The 20,415-nt window shown below is 33.4% G+C and overlaps 1 protein-coding gene across 1 annotated transcript; it reads left to right on the forward strand.

Annotated features, from left to right (window-relative positions):
• Positions 1-21: 21 nt before the first annotated feature.
• LOC117122139 lies at positions 22-20,203 on the forward strand. The gene is made up of 8 exons (XM_033267627.1): positions 22-334; positions 4,392-4,610; positions 4,956-5,047; positions 5,846-5,910; positions 9,132-9,246; positions 10,845-10,906; positions 11,409-11,533; positions 18,051-20,203. Exons 1-8 carry the CDS (start codon positions 167-169, stop codon positions 18,324-18,326), a joined length of 1,122 nt encoding a protein of 373 aa, XP_033123518.1. The 5' UTR covers positions 22-166; the 3' UTR covers positions 18,327-20,203.
• The last annotated feature ends 212 nt before the right edge of the window (positions 20,204-20,415 follow it).

A 20,415-nucleotide genomic window follows, 5' to 3' on the forward strand; every position in this document is an offset into this window, starting at 1 on the left:
AAGTGATTGATGGGAACGAATCTCATAGGGGAGAGAGAAGCGCTCTTATTCCGGGAAATTTGAAGGAAGGAGGGCCTGATTTTGGAACATTTATTTCAATTTATACCTCATTTGCCTTGTATACATCATGCATTTTAGAACAGTCAGTTTGGAATGATTCAAAGCAATGTGTTTGCCTCTTTCGGGGACGGATTGTGTGGCGTTAGCCCCATTCTTTTGGATAATTTCTCTTCCAGTTTTCGGGTCGTTTCGTGGGCCAGAAGCTGTGCTTCGATTTTCGCTGCTTCTCATCATTAACAATGTCATTTGCGGCGCAATTCTGCCAGAGATGTTGGTAAGTGTGAATAATTACTCACATTAATTTATTTGGATCAGGCAGTTATTTGCAACATGATTGTCGTAAGGCTGTATATATGACGACCTGTGAAAGTAAGTGTATGTAGGCTAGGCCTAGTACTACTACTCTTTTAGAGGGTCCCTCTGCCAGAGCCAGAGCCAGGCTGGTGGTTACTAGGCTAGCTAGGCCATAGCCTAGCCAGGCTAGATTAGCCGGTAGTAGCGTGGTGTGGACTAGTAGGCGGCTTTGCCTAGGCCACGTAGGCTACTTAGGCCTAAGTAAGTAGTATTACAGTATTATTATTGTTATTATTATTTTATTATTATTGTTATTATAATTATTAGGCCACGGGAATGAAAGTTGTAGGTTTGCGTCCACCGCCCGCATGCATGAAAAGCTAACGCACGAAAATTTTCATTATTTTGAAAAAAAATATACTTCGTTTTAAAAAACGGACTTTCTAAGTCGTAAACAGACATAAAAACGATCTATTCATCACTGATCACTCGTCGCGAACACCGAGCGAAGACAGGCCTGGCCACATCGCACCATGATCGCCGATCACTGCTGAGGTCATTTACGGGTCAAATCGATTTTTCTGACCAATAGGAAATCTCGTATGTTTAAAGAGGTCTTAAATGTAGAAAAGGATCTGTTTTATAGGCTAGTGTACATTTATGACTGTAAGCATTGTTTCTTGGGAATAAATGTAAAATTACCAATGCTGCGGCTTGTGGACAGCATTTATAAAAAAAACAATGAATAATAAAAAATGAAAAAATGTCTCATGTGTTTTCAAAATTTTTCGGACGCAAACCTACAACTTTCATTCTCGTGGCCTTAATATTATTTACAGAACTAATACTATTATTTTTATTATTATAATATAGGGCCTATATTTTTATATTGTTTGAGTTATACTAAGCACATATTTTACCATACCTTTATAAAATAATGAATATTATTATGAATATAAAGCAAAATAACATACACAAATATTACGGATTTATTCAGGTAACATTTGATTACAAACTGGCTACATCCAAAGTTGTTTTCAATTCACGACAGGAAAGTGTAAAAGTAAACTGTAGGCCTGCTATTTTAGGATGGCTACCCCAGCTTTTTTTTCTCAATAAATCTAGCACTTTAAAATTAAACAGGCGCAATAAGCCTACTGTTACTGCATTTCTGGTAAATATGTTTTGGTAAACTGTTTTTTCAGATTGGCAGCACCCAATATATTTTTCGTTAATGTAGCGCTTTGCAAAAACTTTCTTTATACCTTGTTTAGTGAACCTGTCAACTGCAAATATGATGGTTTTCGAATTAAATTTTATTTTTGGCCAATTAGCACACCTGCCGCCACAAAAAGTGGAAATTTCAGAAAAAAATAAAAGGTTTTAGTCTGCTTGAAATCTCTAAAGATAAGTTATGTATATTTCTTCCTAATTATATAAATTTGAAGCATTTAAACATCCTATTTTACATTCACTAATAAAATTTTATTTTTATTGTCTCCTCCGTCTGGCAAAACTATTTGCTAAAGAAAAACAAAATCTTGTTATTATTTTTATTCCGCCCTCCTCAGATGATCTTTAAGAAAATTAGTGTGTGAAAAAAGAAATAAAAAAGTCTCGCCTAAAAGTCAAATAATCATTTCACACACAGGAAACACCCAACTATTTTTAGCGTCTTGAATTAATCGGTATCGTATAATAAGTGCAGTCATTGAAAGTGAGCCTAAATACACCTGAGATGAATAAATTATTAAATTTTTTATGCACGATTAAATTTTTTTTTTTCAGAATGTTAAACGAATAAATGTTTTTAAACACATTTATAATATTATGTTTATTTGAATCAGTTGTGTAAATTTTTAATTAGCCTACATTAGAAATTACTACACAACAAAAGTACGTCTATATGAATAAAGAAATAATTTACGTCCGAAAATATTACGCAGATATTATATCCTCGTTATCTTTATTCAAAATTTTTATAAAAAATAAAGTCAAGTTGGCAAAATAGAGTTCCTTAGCAGCTAAAGCTGTTGGGGACACTCTTCACAAACAGCCAATGAGAAACATCAATTCAACAAATACAAACCCTAACGTTAGAATCAGATAATACGGATGAATAAGTTAGAAAATAACAGTACGAGTACATTAAACAAAAGTCATTAGGAACCATTAACAGAATAAATAAATATTGATAGATGAAAAAATATTATTATTAATATTATTAATTATCAAATGATTAAACATGTTATAAATGCGAATACGAATAATTTTATGATTTGGACAAATAATATGCATACACCAGTAATGGAAGTTTTGTACTGTATTTAAAAAAATATTTTATTCAACTTTATTTACCGAGGGTGAGCCAAGACAGCGGTAAGCTGACGATAATGATGCCCTTACATACCGTAAACCATACTTGCAATCACAAAAGCTATACAGAAAAATATAAAAAGAGAGTACTATACAACTAAAAGTATATGTTTTGGTCTGACTTGTTGTCTGGGCCAATTTGGTTTTGGTCACAGTTATATTCTGGGCTGAGTTGGTCTTGGTCAGAGTTGTCGTCTGGGCTGATTAAAAACCCTATGTTTGCTGCCCACCAAGCAACATTGGCTAAAAAAAACCTTGTTTTTTTACGACCTAACACTGATCATAATGTAAAAAGTAAGAATAAAACTTAAAATAAAGTGCTTGTTGTGGCAGTGCTTGGAGGTTTTGGAAGCTTACTGGAAACATCAATTTTTAGATGTGGCCTTCTGTGTTAAATCACAAATTCACTTTGGCCCTCCAACCGATTTTTATGCCTACCCCTGAGCTAGGGCCTGCCTAGGTAATGCCATTGGAGCCTACAGTAGGCCTAGAGAGAACATGGGCCTATGCAAACTGGGCCTAGGCCTACCGTAGGTATTTCTAGCATAGGCCTATTTATTTGTAAAGTGTAAGTATGGTGATGAGGCAAGAGAATATGAGTCAATGCACTTCGACTTTCGCCATAAATCCTAATGATAACCAGGAAGTTAGCATCATGACAATCAATTTTTATCTTGTAATGTTGAAAGTTAATACTATTCATTTTTAAAGAATTATTAACTTACAGTAGCTCATACGCATAAACTGGTGAGCTACATGCAAGGCCTACTGTGCTGTGTGTGTGTGCTGAAACATGGAAATCCTTTCAAACCTTTTTGTCACTGGTTCAATTTCAGTCACTGCTCTCCTGTTTAAGCTAAAGGGCTGAAATACAAATTACAATAGCACACCGTCTTTTGGATGAGACTTTTAGCCATTGGTCCCATGTGCAATATGGCACATTTGCACATGGACACCCCCGGACCCATCCCCCACCCCCGTCGACCAACGCCACGACTAAGTCATCAGATCAAAAATAAAATAATAATTTGCTTATTAAAATAACGTTATTTTGATTGCCAATCCCTTGTATTATGGTCTAAAAGCACAGTTTGGCCGTCTATACCATATTAAGCTCTGAAAAATTCTCCCAGTGAAGCCGACAAGGGAATATTTTCATTGCAGGACTCAAACTGAAGCTTTAGTTGAAGAATGGAGATAAAAAGAAAATTGTATTCAACTTTAACTCTGAGAGTGTCATTTCCTGCCATATATACAGTAGTTGGCATAATCATAAATTGTCTTACTTCAGCCCCAATCATCAGGGAGTCTGTACCCTTCATCTGTAAAGTTCCCTCCCTAGCCTGTTATTTAACATTCCTGGATCCATGGACATTTATACGGGAATTGACTTCTCTGCAAAGTACTCTTGTTCTTGGGTTTCACACAGTAACACATTTTGACAGTAATTATGTTTTGTAGTTCCACATTTACAGTGAAATTAAGGGGAATTTATTTGAGTATACATATCCATTTTACACCAAAAACAATAAACACCTCCCTTGAATAATGCTCCACCCGCGCACCTCCCCCCATTATCCTCAAAAAACCCCTTCTCAACAATAAACGCCCTGGGGAGTTTTATTCAAATAACAGTATTTATTATTTTTTTATATTTTAAGGTGCCAATTATGCCATTTCTCAAGTCTGCCTTGTTTTTTTTGCTGATCTCTCTTCCAATAAACTTGGTGCCATTTGTTGTGGTGTGGGTGTACGACAAGCTCATATGGCTGTCTGAGCCAGCACTACTCACTCTAGAGGCAGTGCAAATTGTCAGAGTTACCACCAACCTTAGTCAACGACTTGTTCAAGGTATTCAAGACCAGCCATTTCTGATGAAGGTAATTGGCCAACTCTTTTTTTTCTGTTTATAAGGTTTTTATAGTACACATATTCATTTCAGAAAGAGGCGCTATATAAAAATATTTTATTAAATAATTTTATAATAATTGCCTTTGAGAACTCGTAATTACTGTATTACAACGTCCCCTCAAAACCCTTCTCAACAATAAATGTCCAGGTGTTTATTCTGTTGATCAACTGGTCTAAAATAAACTGAGCATAATGTGTGATAAAACAATGAATAATTTTTATTACCTTAAAGTCATATTACAGAAAATAAGGTTATATGTATTTATACCAAAACTGTCATCTACAATATTCTTCAATTGCTTTTTGTCTTGCAGTCTGCTATTCTTGTTGGTAGTGGATTTTGCTATTTACTATCGATACATATAATTATTTTTCTGTTTTCATCTGGGTCAACTACACAGAAATGGTAAGAAACATTACAGTATTGGTAAGAATAAGATTGATAAGCAAAGCCGAGTTTCCATAAAGTCACTGCACTGTTGCTATAGCAATGACTACACTACATAGCAGCAGTCTGCAACGCAATCAGGAAGGCACACCAGCACACCAGTGGACCTTTCTGTCAATCAAACTTAACTGACCAATCAGAACAGAGCCAGGAATAAGCATGTGTGCTACAAACACACAATTTGTTCGACAAACGCACATGTGTGCGTCGCTTGCGTATACTTTTACACTGTCGTTTGTGGGACCTTGGCAATGATATCCAAGGGGCAAGGTTTAGTGGGAAGATCTATTTGTTTGTTACAAATCATTGAAGTGAGGTTTAATTTAACCTTCCCGACTTGTCAGTAATGAAGCGTATCCACTGATCAATCATCTACCAAGATTAAATACTAAAACTCATAAAATTATCACACTTGATTTTCTCACACAATGATATTGAGTTTCAATAAAAAGTTACCAAATATCAATTAAATACTTTTACGTTATTTGTATGACAAAAGCATCAGGAATTTTAAATATGTTTATTAAAGAGAGACCATAGTTTATCTATTTTATTTTTGTATATAAATATTTATACTATATTACAGATTAATGTAATAAACTAATGTAGTGCAGTTGTTTTTTTTTTTCTTGTGAGAAAAAATCCTAGGATCTGACAGGATTTGAACTCAGAACCCTGGGATTGGACAGTGAGCATCTAACCACCGAGCTATTCATCGCCACCTTATAATTTATCATTGGTTTAATTTTATTACAGGCTCATCGGTGTATTGATTATAATTGCTGTTGTTATTCTGGTTGCTACATTATTAACAGAAGAAGGTAAAGTAGTATTCCTAATCTTTTTTTTTTAAGAAACTGAGGTACATTGTTATTGTTGCTGTGCATGTATTTGTTGAAAATTATTACTAATTGTTATTTTTTTACAGTTTAGCTAACACATTGTAAATGACCCTGCTGATTTCCAAGAGACTCCCAATTGCGACCCCAGCCTTTATTTTTAAAGTGGTTTAGTAATTAATAAAGTAATAACAGAGTATTTAAAAAATACTGTATTTATTTGAATAAACTTCCTCTGAATTTAAGCCTCCACCCCCCCCCCCCTCGAATAAGCTTCGCCTGTAGAGCCTCGATTTGAATAAACACCTCCCTAGAAGAAATGCCCTGAGGAGTGTGTTTTTCCCTCCAATGAACAACCCCTAAATGACTGTAAACAAATCTAATGGAAGTAACATCCGAGTTTGAATTTCCCCACGCACCAACAGCAGTTGCTGTAGAAAGGGCCTTCCACTGCTATTGTAAATCCCACTCGACAGCAACCTTTTTGCTGTCGAGTTGCCTGATCCAGGCCCAGCAATGGATTATACAATTGCATTTATATAATAGGCCTACAGTACAATTTACCAAGCTTGTTGCTGTAGAAGAAAAATAAATTGCTGTAGTAAAGCCACAGCCCACAGCAGTTATTTGCTGATGGAGCATTTTGAGGCAAATCAAACCCTCAACATCATTCTCAGCACATTCTATTAATGTTCTACTCCAGCATTACATTTTTTCTGACCTGGTTGGGATCAAAAAGTCTTTTTTTATCACACAGTAACACATTTTGACAGTAATTAAACAGTAGTTTCACATTTGCATTGAAATTAAGGGGTGTTTATCTGAGTATAATGTATCCATTTTACATAAAAAAATAAACGTCTCTCTCAAATAGATTCCTCTCTTGAATAAATGAAATATATGATACTGGATATAAAATTCAAGGCAAAACTAAATATGGAACTCAGAAATTATGGTAGATTTGAAATGGCATATTAAATGCTGGGAATGTCATAAATTCGAAGCTGGTTTATATATCATTTGGGAGTTCATTCCATTAGTAGAGCGATATCAAAATGTTGTTTTACCTTGCATATTATTCCGAGTTTTATTGTTCTCCGACTAAGTGTATATTATGAATGTAGGCAGTAGACACTGATTATTAATATTAATGTTTTCTTGGTAAATGTACAGGAGCATTCACATTTAAAAAACATAATATTGAGTAATTGCTCTAAACATCACATATGTATAGTACTGCCACCTTGAAGTCAGAGGTCAGCTTTGTCTTGAAACATATTAACAGCTCTCAAGTGAAAAGTAGAAGAACGAACATGTTTCTTGCCAATACTAACACATAAGTAATACCATTTCTGTATTATTCATTGTATAGCTTTTAAATTGTCTGGTAAATCAATTTACAAATTGATATAGTAAAAATCTGTAAATCATTTTAAGACTAAAATGTTTCAATCTGTATCAGATTGGAACTGATGATAACTTGATATTTTAAATGCGAAACGCAGCATTTTCATGTTTATGTGTTTTTCCTATATTTCATGATTTTAGCACAGAGACAAATTACCAGAGGTATTGTATCTGTGCCCAACCTCATAACACTGTAAATTAAATGAAGTGTGCATTAACGAAGCATATGAACACCACATGCCTCCCACTCATCAATAGACTTCAAATAACAATTAATCCAATTACTGGTTAATATAGTACACTTCACTTCACCTTGTGTCTGCTTTTCTGGGTTCAAACTACTGAACTATTTCTAATGTCTAAAACACCATAATGTTGTTTGTAGATACATATGATGTACAAGAAATTTATATTCGTAAGCTGTTTCATGTTAATTTGATTAACATTAGAAATTTGGGGCTTGCCATGCCAAAACAAACATCAGTGACCAGAAATAGAATATTGACTTTTTTTAATATATTCATATTCTTGACATTATAAGCTTTAAAATGATAGGTCATTTACTGAAATCAACTTAGAATTGCCAAAGTTACTAGTAAAAGTATTAGGGCTTCTCTGTATTAAAAACTGCCTCATTCTTATGCTAATTACTCAGTCTAACATTTAGCCACAGTGCGCTGGTTTTGGGATTATTTATATCATTTATGAAATAAAAAAATATTTATGAAATAAACAAATATTTTGAGTCAGATGCTGAAATAATGAATATTCTTCAAATAATTTAATTAGGTTTCCAAATAGTGAAGAAGGTTCATGAATTGAAACCAATGAATAAATGCATACTTGGGGCTTGCCATTTTTTGTTTAGTAAGTTTGTGTATACATATTCATGATGAGATTTTATTTACATTAAAGACATTCATGAACAATATAGTAGGTTGATTTATGTAAAAAATATATAATTATAAAAATAGGCATGGAACAAATTTATCTCAAAAACAATAAAGCTATTCTGTCCATTACTATTTTGAATCATTTGTCGTATTTATCTTTTTTTAACATTTTATCATGAGAGTCGTCCATGATTGTTGGCACCTTCCGGGGAAGTACACTGTCAGGGATGTCTGATTGTGCACAGTATTATTGCCGGGAGGTGCCATCAATTGTGGTCGATCCCAAATTAAATTAAAATGTTTTGCTCTTTCCATGTATCCTGTGTTTTTTGTATGTTTGGTATTCAAACTGACAAGCAACTGCTTCTTTTGATGCCTTTATGATGTAAATGTAATATGTAAATTGTGAATAAATGTGACATGTGGCAAGGACAAGCCAAACCAGTCACTCATCGCAAAAATCGATTTTGAGTTATTAATACAGTGTTAGAGAGTAAAATAATAGCTATAAAATGGTAAAAATATCATTCAAATCGGACATTTCCTTATGAAGTTATAAGCGTTTAACCACACAGCTGTTTAAAGAACAATATATGAGAAATCAGCCTTCAAAGTTTATGATTTCAGGCATTTTTCATGTAGAAACTATCTTTAAATCTTTAAAAAGTGTTGTTTTAATATTGAAAATGAGGAAAATAACAGCATAGAATGATGTGTAGATATATAAAGGTTAGTTTAGTGCAATAAAATGGATTTTTAAATTTGACATTCCAGCATGTTTTGGCCATTTTCTCTGAAACACGATTTGCGATAAGTGACTGGTTTGGCTTGTCTTTGCCACATATAATAAAACTATCAGTAATTCTACCAACAAATGTTTTTATCCCCACTTATATTTGCTAGGTGTGATAACTGATGCAGCAGTCATTACATTAGCTATGTGCCTTGCTATGTGGGTTATGCGTCAGGAGATGTACTTAGTAAAGTACCCGGTAACAGAACCAAATCAATGGTACAGGTAAGAAAAAAACACTGTGTTCGCAACCCAAAACAACGCAGGTACTAACCAAGTTTAATTCAGTGATTGAGCCCTTGTTTATCCCTACCGAAAAAGTCAATGTAGTGCTTAATTGAAACACAGTTGCCGCCACATTGCATTCATACTCCGATAGTAATTGTAATCGTAAATGGCTTAACCATCGAATCAAAATTTTTTTTGCCTCAATGGTAAAATACAGTATAGTACAGATTAAAAATCAATAAATAAGTTATTTATCTGTATTAGTAATCCCTAATAAAGTCCAGAGGCAACAAAGAGAGCAAGATACCATTAAAAATGTCTACCGGGGCATACAACAAAAAATAAAAACTGGAATAAATCATAAAGGAATACTAATGTTCTTGAACAAATAAATGAATGAATATATGGATGTATTGATGAATAGATAAATGAATGATTGGATGTATGTACATACGTACATATATACTGTACGTACAAATGATGAATGAAATGATAGGTGGACTGATTAGTAATTGAACGATTGAAATGATTACAGTAAGGACATGAATTTTAGTGTTTTTCATGTGGTTTTGTATATATATATATATATTCTATATATAAGCTTTTACATATGCCTGGCGATTTTAAAGAATTTTGGGTTGAGTGCACTCTTTTAACTTCTGTTTGGTTTCAAATGAATTTATGTTATTTTTAGTGGACAATAAAAGCTATCTTGAATCTTGAATGAATGATTGATAAATAAATAAATTTTAATAACGGGCATAGACAGAATTTCAAAGAAGTGAACCAAATTACTGTCAAAAAGATTACTTTTGCTGGTAGAATTTAGTGATATTCTAAGGATGCAAATATTGTAAATCTGTATAATGCCAGATTACAATAGACTGTACAGTATATCAATTGTAGTCATACTACACAAGGCATGAGAAGTCAATAGAAATTAATGAAAGTAATTTAATATAATACCCACAGCCTTGAGTGACTTAGTTGCTGTAATTTTCTTCTTGTCTAATTTAGATGTTGTTGCTGATGATCATGTTTGCCATTTGACATTTATCTAGTACTCAGTGCAGAAAGTCTGAAAGCAATTCACATTATTAATCTGGTCATTAGGAACATAGAAAAACATACATCCACAGTGTGTAATTTACCCCCCACTCCTCGGGGCACGTCATTAGGAACATAGAAAAACATACATCCACAGCGTGCAACCTCCCCCCCCTCCTAGGGGGGGGGGGAATACTCTATATTCTAAGACATGCAATGAATATTCATCATCCCAAACAATATAGAACATTCTCATCCTCTACTGTGTACGCCTCAGCAGAGCGAGACAAGAGAGAGAGAGAGACCCACACACATACAGCAACATAGCTACAGTACACTAACGCCAGGGGAAATAGAAAGTATGAGATTTGACCTATGACCTCTTTGTTCAAAGAATTCTTACTTGTGTTTCTAGTATCTTTGATAGGAGTAAATATGTTAATAGTTGAGTATGCTATTGATTGTGAATATTTCAATGCTGAAATTCGTAAGGCATTTAGGAATGAGCCGATAAACATTCGTAAATTCAAGTTTTCAATTTTTTTCAGGACGGCCACAGAAGAAGCTTCCTTCATACAAGTGCTCTACACAATTTTAACGCAACAAATTAGTAAGTAATGTCAATCCTATATATTTAAATATCTCAAATCATTTTTTATCCTCTAGTATCAAGTTGTAATATGCTTTAATAGAAAGCAAATACAAAGCTGAAAATTTGATAAAATAAAATGAAAATATTCACAGTAATAGCCCATGAGATATATAATTTAGAGGTTAATATTTGAAAAAAAATATTTATAAATACTCTACATACTAATAATAATAATAAATAAATAAAATATAGACCACATGTCTGTTTATGTATACATGGCTTAAAGGATTTTTAGTGACGCCATAATGGCGCCACCTGTTACATTTTTTTTGCATTCCACTCAAATTATTTATTTGTCAATGTCAATAAATTTTCTTTCTCGGTTTAGGTTTTGGTAAAACATTTCGTTTTATTTTTCACCTTCCATTGAAGATCTTCAAAATAAGTTTCGCTAAACAATGTATAAAAAAAGGCTTGCATAGGTTTGTCAACTTATTAATGTTTATGTTTTTTTGAATAGATAAGGCTACACAAGCAGTACAGTTTTTACGAAATATGTTCAGTGCTTCATTTTTATTGTTGATTGTTCTGCGAGTAAGCAGTGTCCTAAGCACGGTGTGGTATATGTCAAAAAGAAATGCTCAGGTAGGTCTTCAAGTTTACCATTAATGCAGCAGGATATACCGTAGTTCCTTGGGTTTAAGCCCATCACAGGTATAAAAGTCCACCCCAAAATTAGCCCAATTCTGTGTTCAATTGGGGGTAGGGGGCTTATACCAGTGGTGGATTGAAGATTCTTGGGGCTTAACGTTGTCCATCATTTGGGGGTTGGGGAGAGTCTTGACAATTCTTAGGACTAGCGGAGAAATTTTTGATGTTTTTTAACATATTCCCAACAAATCAAATCTGTGGCTGACAGAAGCTTATGGACCTATTGTACAATCATTGATTATAGTTATATCAAAATTTTTTATCAAAGGTCTTTTTTTATTTGTCTGTAACATAAATCAGTTTCTTAACATTGTGTATCACTTTGAAGGCTTCATGGACGATCCCAGAAATGTATTTATGATCAAGAAAACTTTCATACTTCTAACTGATTATTAGTTGTTAAAAAACTGCTCCAGAGGTTCAGAAACAGCCCCCAACCTTCCCCAATCCAGGGGTTTTTTTTTAAAGTACAGTTTTAAATTGAGCAGTTTAGTACAACCAAGACAATTCTTTACTCTACCAAATGGGGCTTGCCATGTCAAAACCAGCATCAGCAATAAAATCATGAAAATTTACTTTTTAATCTTCATATTCTCCATATCCAAATTTTAAATTTTTGAAATGATAGGTCATTTACTGCAATTGACTTACTACTGCTAAAGTTAAAAGTAAAAGTATTACTACTGTACTGTAGTAAAGCATACAGTACTACCACATTCTATACGCTAATTACTCAATTTAACAATTAACATCTCGAAGAGATTTGATTGACAGATAAACCGACTAATCAGCGAGTGTCATTTAGTCATGTGATCAAAAACTTTTTCTCGGACATTTTAATTTCCTTAGACAGCTGGTTGTCAACACGAAACATACGTGAGCCTAGGCCTACTTGTCTATGCTTGGTTATTAAATACCCGGATTTACACGAGCAGTGTGCGTCAGTGATTTGGACTTTACCGACAACGGGGTTGACTGAATGCTGCTTTTCCCTCTTCCTTTGGGAGCGAAATACAGAGGCTTTTACAACAATTTCCCCGCCCGTTCCATGAAATAGATTAACACTATGAATATATGATTCATTTGCATACCGCCTACCCTGAATTCTCTTTCTTAAAGAAGGTTGATAGCAAAGCAAATGTTCACCAACTCGGTAAGTCTGGCCGCCATTGTCTAAGGTTTTCGTGACTTTGTGGGCGGGGCTTCGTGTCCTTGTCGGCGTGTCAATTTGTGACAGTAAGCTGTTTTTGAGATGGCAAGCCTCAAATTGTCTGGGGTGTGTTTTTTTTTATGTGTACGTTGGCAATTTACACAGAACCAACGGCTCATATGTCTCCTCAATGCACTATTCAGAGCTATATTCAGAGAGAGTGCAACTTGATAAATTAGAACCAAGAATCTCCATATTTTTTTTATAAACTAAGTGTTTTAAGAGGCTAGCTAAAACCGGGCGTGGACTGCATCATACGACTATTGGCCAACAAATCTAACTCTACTCTGTGAGCGCTGGACAAGGCAACACCGTCTACTAACTGTTGGGAGCAGTCTGAGAGGATCGTCATTAAAAACAATCCACTTAAAATTCTGAACAATGTACACAATCACCAATTGTGTGCGCTTGGTAGCGACAGTCGGCGTAGTATGTGCCCGACTTAAAATTCTGAACAATTTACGCAATCACCAATTGTGTGCGCTTGGTAGCGACTGTCAACGTAGTATGTGCCGACTTAAAATTCTGAACAATGTAGACAATCACCAATTGTGTGCGCTTGGTAGCGACAGTCGGCGTAGTATGTGCCCGACTTAAAATTCTGAACAATTTATGCAATCACCAATTGTGTGCGCTTATTAGTGACAGTCGGCGTAGTATGTGCCCGAATTAAAATTCTGAACAATCACCAATTATGTACCCATGTACCATAGAGGTATTATAGTAAACTAATACTGTAGTATTATAGTTCACTATATCTCTATGCATATACATAGCAATCGTTGGCCAGCATGTATGACCTCTGACCTTTACAGCTAATACTTAACCATGTAGATTACCATCTCATATTTGCCATCACCATAAAACTTTAAATGCCAGGCACATGTTAATGTCATTGAGATGCCTATGTAGTGCATTTAAGGGTCAATGACTGTGTGAAGCCATAAATAAGAGGATACATTACATCACAAACATTTTTTAGGCTTAGTATATAGAGCACTGGATAATGCACTCCGCTAAATGTGCATATCCACATGTGGGACTCTACTTAATTAAACATTGCCTAATCGCTGCTTGATGTCTGCGGTCTTCCAAGCTGTTTTATCAAGAGCACCACTTGATCCTTCTGTCTGTGTCCTTCCTGTCTTAATATTTTTTCATAATTACCAAATTGCAAGCAACACCCTGATTCTTTCACAATATTCATTGTCCGAAACTCTGATTCTTTCACATTATTCATTGTCAGGCCTACTTAAAGAATATGGATTGTACTCAAGGACATAAAAAGTGATAGCACAGGTGGTCTTAACAACATGCATGCTTCCTTCTGTGCTAGATAATTAATAATCGAAATATTTCATCTGCTTCCTTGATGACTTTTCTATTAATACTGCAATAATTAACCAGTATTAATGAATGCATAATGTAAAATCTGATATCTCAAAGATTCGTAGGCCTAGCAGTTAAACCAAAATATATTATGTAATTTGACTTGAGCTATAAAAATTGTCACTGATTTTAGATGGGTTTTTTTCTTCTTCTGTATGTTGGTTGGGATTTTTGATATGTATATGATTTTTCATTGATAGGCTATGCTCGATACGATTTTTATCCAGTATGTGAGCCCCGTTTTCTACCATTGTTTTTATTACATACTGTATTACCACAGTGCTATGTAGCAACATTGATTCTATTCATATTTGATATGTACAAGATTATGATCATTATCAGCATCCTCATAAACATATTATCTTCATTATCATCACCAGCATCATCATCAGAATAATTATCAGCATTATGATCATCATCAGCATCCTCATTATCAACATATGTGGCAAAGACAAGCCAAACCAGTCACTCGTCGCAAATCGTGTTTCAGAGAAAATGGCCAAAACATGCTGGAATGTCAAATTAAAAAAAAATCTATTTTATTGCACTAAACTAACCTTTATATGTCTACACATCATTCTATGCTGTTATTTTCGACATTTTCAATGTTAAAACAATATTTTTTAAGGATTTAAAGATAGTTTCTGCATGAGAAATGCCTGAATCATAAACTTTGACGGTTAATTTCTCATATATTGTTCTTTAAACAGCTGTGTGGTTAAACGCTTGTAACTTCATAAAGAAATGTCCGATTTGAATGATATTTTTACCATTTTATAGCTATTATTTTACTCTCTAACACTGTATTAATAACTCAAAATCGATTTCTGCGACGAGTGACTGGTTTGGCTTGTCCTTGCCACATATTATGATCACCAGCATCATCATCATCATCATCAGTAGCATCATCATCATCATCATCAGTAGCATCATCATCAGTAGCATCATCATCAGTAGCATCATCATCATCATCAGTAGTATCATCATCATCATCATTTATAAGTTTCATTCATAAGATTATTATTATTATTATTATTATTATTATTATTGTTATTATTATTATTATTATTATGTTTACCATAGGTGTACATTTATATACTGGTTATTAATGAGAGCAAAATTGTATGCTCTTAACATTGAATTTTATATAAAATAGAATATTTTAAAATTCAGTTTAGATAAGATATATTTTTTATTATACACAACCAATTACATTCAGTTGACATAAATTCCTTAATACTCAATTGTAAAAAAATACATTGACATTCCCAAACATAACTTGCACTATAAAAACACATCATATAATACCATAATAATATATTCCATTAATATATATATTTACTATGTTTTTCCCAAAGCTACTAATCTTCCCAGAATGCCAACAATTTAATATCAAAATTTGATGATAAATATGAGATGTTAATAACAAGTTAATGTATGTCAGTCTTGTAGTCATGTTAATCAGAACACCACATATATAGTCATTAAACAACACATGTGCTTGTCAAGGGATGACGAAAGTACTTACGAGATATTGATGTGTTTTAGTTTACACGTACTGTTTACCGCAGTCTGATGGCGTGCATCTATTCATTATCGTAACTTTAATACCAACTGTTATTACGGAAAATATGGATTGATGATTGTCAGTGGTTTAGTGGAAAGTGATTATATAGTTTGAGCTTTCACCAATCAATAATGGGTGAAATAACAGCATCTAGGTTAAAGGTAATAAGCTTTAGAAAATTTGCTATTGCAATTTATCAATCATGATCACAATCCCTTATCTTCTTTGATTCAGCTTATATTTTTGAAGAACTAATAAAATGTTATAAGTAATTCACACAGGAGGCATAAAAAAGTGCTGTTACAGGAGTTCCAAGTCCCCTGGAACTCACAGGAGGCTCCCGAAAATTGGGAAGGCCTCCTGCACTTAAGCAAGCAAGCAAGAATCTCCCGGAAATTAACCCATATCCTTCAAATTCATAATATTTGCCTGTTTTCACTGCTTTAAGTCATTGTCAATGTATCACAATGTGCAGCAAAATAAAATAAAATGTTATGAAGCTCATTAACCAGATCAGTGACAGATTCAAGAGGGAAGCGCACATCCCTATTTTTTTCTAAGTAAAAAAAAAATGGAGAGAAAGAGACAATCATATTCAAATTTAATCCTGAGAACGCCATTTCCGGTCATCTGTCATAATGTTCTACCTCGGCCCCAATCATGGTGGGGATGAGCTGGTGTAGACCCTACATGATCCCCTCCCTGCTTCCCCTATTGCGAACTCTTGGAGTTTGTAACTGCATGTCCCAATGGGAGCAAAGTGGGCCTAGTCCGGAGTTGTTCAAAATACATCGGAAATGATCCGGGGTGGGGGGTGAATCCCCTAAAAGATTGACTATTTATCAAATTATGTAGCAATTACAGTACCTATAATTTATTTCTCCCTGACTAATTTTCATTTAAAGGATTTTCTTCAACAACAACAATTTACATTCTAGCCAGTGACTAAATTGAGTAAAATTTCACAAAGAAATTTGCGCAATAAAAAGCGAGAAAAAAAACACCAAAAACTAGCCAATCAAGTATAAAAAAGACACCTAAAGCAATTGAATTACAAAAAAAAAATTGTGGCTTTTCTCCCTGATGGGATGAGTGGGGAAGCTCTCCCCGATGGGGTTTCCTTCCGCTCCCGAAATTGACTTCTTCCAACTTGGGACCCCTGTACCTATCTTATCTAAAAATAATTAGTATTCACTGCAGGGTTCCCAATTTGGAAGAAGTCATTTCCGGAAGATTTGTTTAAATGAGCTTTCTTTAGCACATCCAATTTTGTATTTGTTACTTATGGCTATACCAATCGACACAGGACTTCAGTGAGACAAATGATGTTAAAGGAGTAATACAGTAGTAAAAACATGCAGATTCCATGAAATTGCAGGAGATTTGTTATTTTCCGGGAGATTGTTCTCCAGTTGCGGGAGTGGCGTTCCCAATTTCAAGGACACTTGCGCGTCTCGGGAGATCTCGCTGTTCATCAATATTAGTTTGAGTTGGATACATGTATTATCTTGTTAATCTCTTCTTTTCTTAACCTACTATATTTCTCCATTATAAATTGGCTCATAAATCACAATTTTAAATTATAATTTCTTTAAGAAAGATGCTTTATAGTTAAGAACAACAATCAAACATATTTATACATGTTGAGCAATATTGTTTCTGGTTTTACTCGAACAACATCATCAAAATTTGACATAGCAGGATTACGCTTAATTGCGTCAATTGTACAATAAAACTAATATAATATAAAGAATAGAATCTAAAAAAATGAGAAAATTAGCAACAATCAATAAAAAGGGATGATCATTACAGTAAACATTAAAATTATTTAAAAAAATGTGATATTTTTTTCCAAGAGGTGTGAAATTTTGTTGCTGTTATTGAAAGACATTTAATCAAAAATTGTAGGTAATAATTAGCATAATAACCTGATCGTATATTTTTCATTGGCTCATATTACAGATTCATCCTAAAACAAGCTTTAAAATGATCTTTATCCTGTGACTGGCAGGTTTGAAGTTGTATAATGTAATTTGAATTATGTATGTAATAATTGACATATCATACAGGCTCAATCAATCAACACAGTTACACACTTTCTAAAAACTCACCTTTTCAAATTATGTTATCTTTAGTAAATCAGATTAATTTTTTAAATGTGAAGGACATAGAGGCTTTAAGCACTATATGCTGTCATAATAACAAGTAATTTATTATCATAATTTTTATTCGCAGTATGTAATATAATTGTAAAATTTAAAAATTGTCCATGTCTTTCATTTCAGGATGTTTACCTTAATGAAGATTCTTCACGTTTTTTCAAGTGGAATGCACCAACGGCACTTAAGCTCGCTTTTATTTTCGTCTACACGCAGCTTGTTGTCTACAACGTGAAAAGGTCGACAGGTTTTATTGGCTACAGTCGCCGATATATTGACGTGTTCACCAAAGATGTATTCCATGAGGTGGGCTTTTGTCGGTTATTACAGCTTGGCGTTCTCTCGTTAACCTACTTGTGGCGTCTGTATCAGGCCGATCATTTGAATTATGATTATTATTAAGAAGTTCATAATTATTATTTTGAAAATATTTGATTTCAATATATATTTTTCTAATTTTTATCATTTTTTCTTTAGCGTACAAATTATATGCTAATGTGGAAAGGGTTGTAGTGTAAGTTGGCTTCACGGCAGATAGAAAACCTTGTTAAATTATCACTCTAGCCTACATCATCATTTGATTATAATGTTGACAAAGAAATGCTTACAATACGATTTTGCTACCTTATGATTGGTTGAAAACAACATCCATAAAAAGGAAGTGGCTATTGCTACACCAGTCAATTACTAATTCTTATTGAATGTTGCTTCGCTAATCCAATTCATACATACAATAACATCCAATCAGATTAGAAATTGGTTGAAGACTGGTGTAACAATAGCTACTTAAAAAAAAACATGGATGAACTTTAATTACTTTATTTTTTTAATAATCCAACTGTACATATATTCTATATATAAATACTGTATACAAGAAAAAAATGATAAGACTGTTCATTATAAATTCCCTTCAAGGATTTCAAAATATGTAGTAATCAAGGGTTCCAGCCATCTCAAATCGAGATCCATCACATAAATTTGTTAGCTATTCCATTACACAGCATACATTGGTTACACCAAGAATTTACACACATAGAAATATGCAACCAAAAATTTAATTTAATAAATTTGTATAAGACTACATATGTAGAGATATTTCTTTCATGTAATACTCATTATTCTGAAAAGTCTTAACTCATATAGGTACAAAAAGTGTAAAAGTATATCATACTATACGCTCATTTGCATTAAACAGTTAATATTAGTTTATATGAATTGTTATTCATTAAAAATAATATCAATATTTTGGCAGATTATTATCTTGCATACTGCCTTTATGCATGCTACACAAATGTTTAAAAAATATCAGATTTAATAGTCATGAAATGGCAGTTTATAAAATAGAATGATTTGTTAAAATGAGATAATGTAAGTGATTTCTGCAGTGCTTTATAACTTCTGTAAATATTTTTTGTTAAAGAAAAAAAGATTTATTATATAAACAAAATATATGGAACTCCAGTACTGATGGCATCACCTCAAATATCATTTCAAATTGCTCCTCATTCTTGTCGTTATTTTAATAACGAAGGTTAATTGAATAATGATGATGATTGTGAAGTACTTCAGGCACAAACCTCAGTCTTGTAAAGGCATTTACATCTTTCATCTGTTGTTGCCATGACATTGGTTGCTATGGAATGTTATTATAGTTAATAAAGCTGAATGCCTATTTGCTAATTGGAACTGACAACTGACCAATCATTCTGTTGATAATGAAGTAAAGTAGAGCTTTTTCCAGCCAACACTTTACTGTATAACTAAGATTGTTTATATTTGTATATTGGTATTAAAACTTGTAAATTATTATAATTTCAAATAATTATTTATTTTTATTAAATTGACATTCAGTGTTACAGACAGGGTATTTATAAAGGTATAGGTTTAATTATGTAAGAAAATCTGTAGAATGGTAAAGATGCTTTTTCCAATCCCATGGTCCTCGGTTCAGTTCCCTTGTGACACCATTTCCTTTTCTCATGACTCAAAACTACTCCACTAGTACTACTACTACTACTCATTATGATGCTTGCTTTGTAGACCACCATTGCTTGTTGTTATACGATACAATATATGTGACCGGGCTCAGGCAAAACCCACCGCTTGTCGCAATTTATAATTTCCCACAAGCACCCAAAACGTCTGAGAATCAGCATTTTGACCATTTTCAGATTTTTGCATTTTATAAAAGAAGGGATATCAAAGAACATTTCTGTAAAACACTTAATTTCACTGAAAAGTAAATTAACATTATTTTTAAAATACAAATCTTAATAATATACAATTGATTTTGGAATATTTGGAAGTTGTTTTCTCAAAACCTACATGGCTGATATCCAATAATTAAATATTCATAACTTTGCTAATACTCAACCAATTTTCCTGTAAACACCGTATTAAAGAAGAATTCATGCAGAATCTAAAAACACGAAAAAACTTTATAAAATTTATAATTTTTCCTACAAACGGCTGGCTTTGCCAGAGCCAGCCA

Source organism: Anneissia japonica, unplaced genomic scaffold (genome assembly GCF_011630105.1).
Source record: "Anneissia japonica isolate Jap-2015-1 unplaced genomic scaffold, ASM1163010v1 scaffold288265_len830512_cov201, whole genome shotgun sequence".
Taxonomy (NCBI): Eukaryota; Metazoa; Echinodermata; class Crinoidea; order Comatulida; family Comatulidae; genus Anneissia; species Anneissia japonica.

Coding starts and splice junctions, on each gene's coding strand:
- LOC117122139 (XM_033267627.1), top strand. CDS start 167: ATGTGTTTGCCTCTTTCGGGGACGGATTGTGTGGCGTTAGCCCCATTC. Junction 10,907..11,408: donor AATTTTAACGCAACAAATTA/GTAAGTAATGTC, acceptor TTTTTTGAATAG/ATAAGGCTACACAAGCAGTA. Junction 11,534..18,050: donor TGTCAAAAAGAAATGCTCAG/GTAGGTCTTCAA, acceptor CTTTCATTTCAG/GATGTTTACCTTAATGAAGA.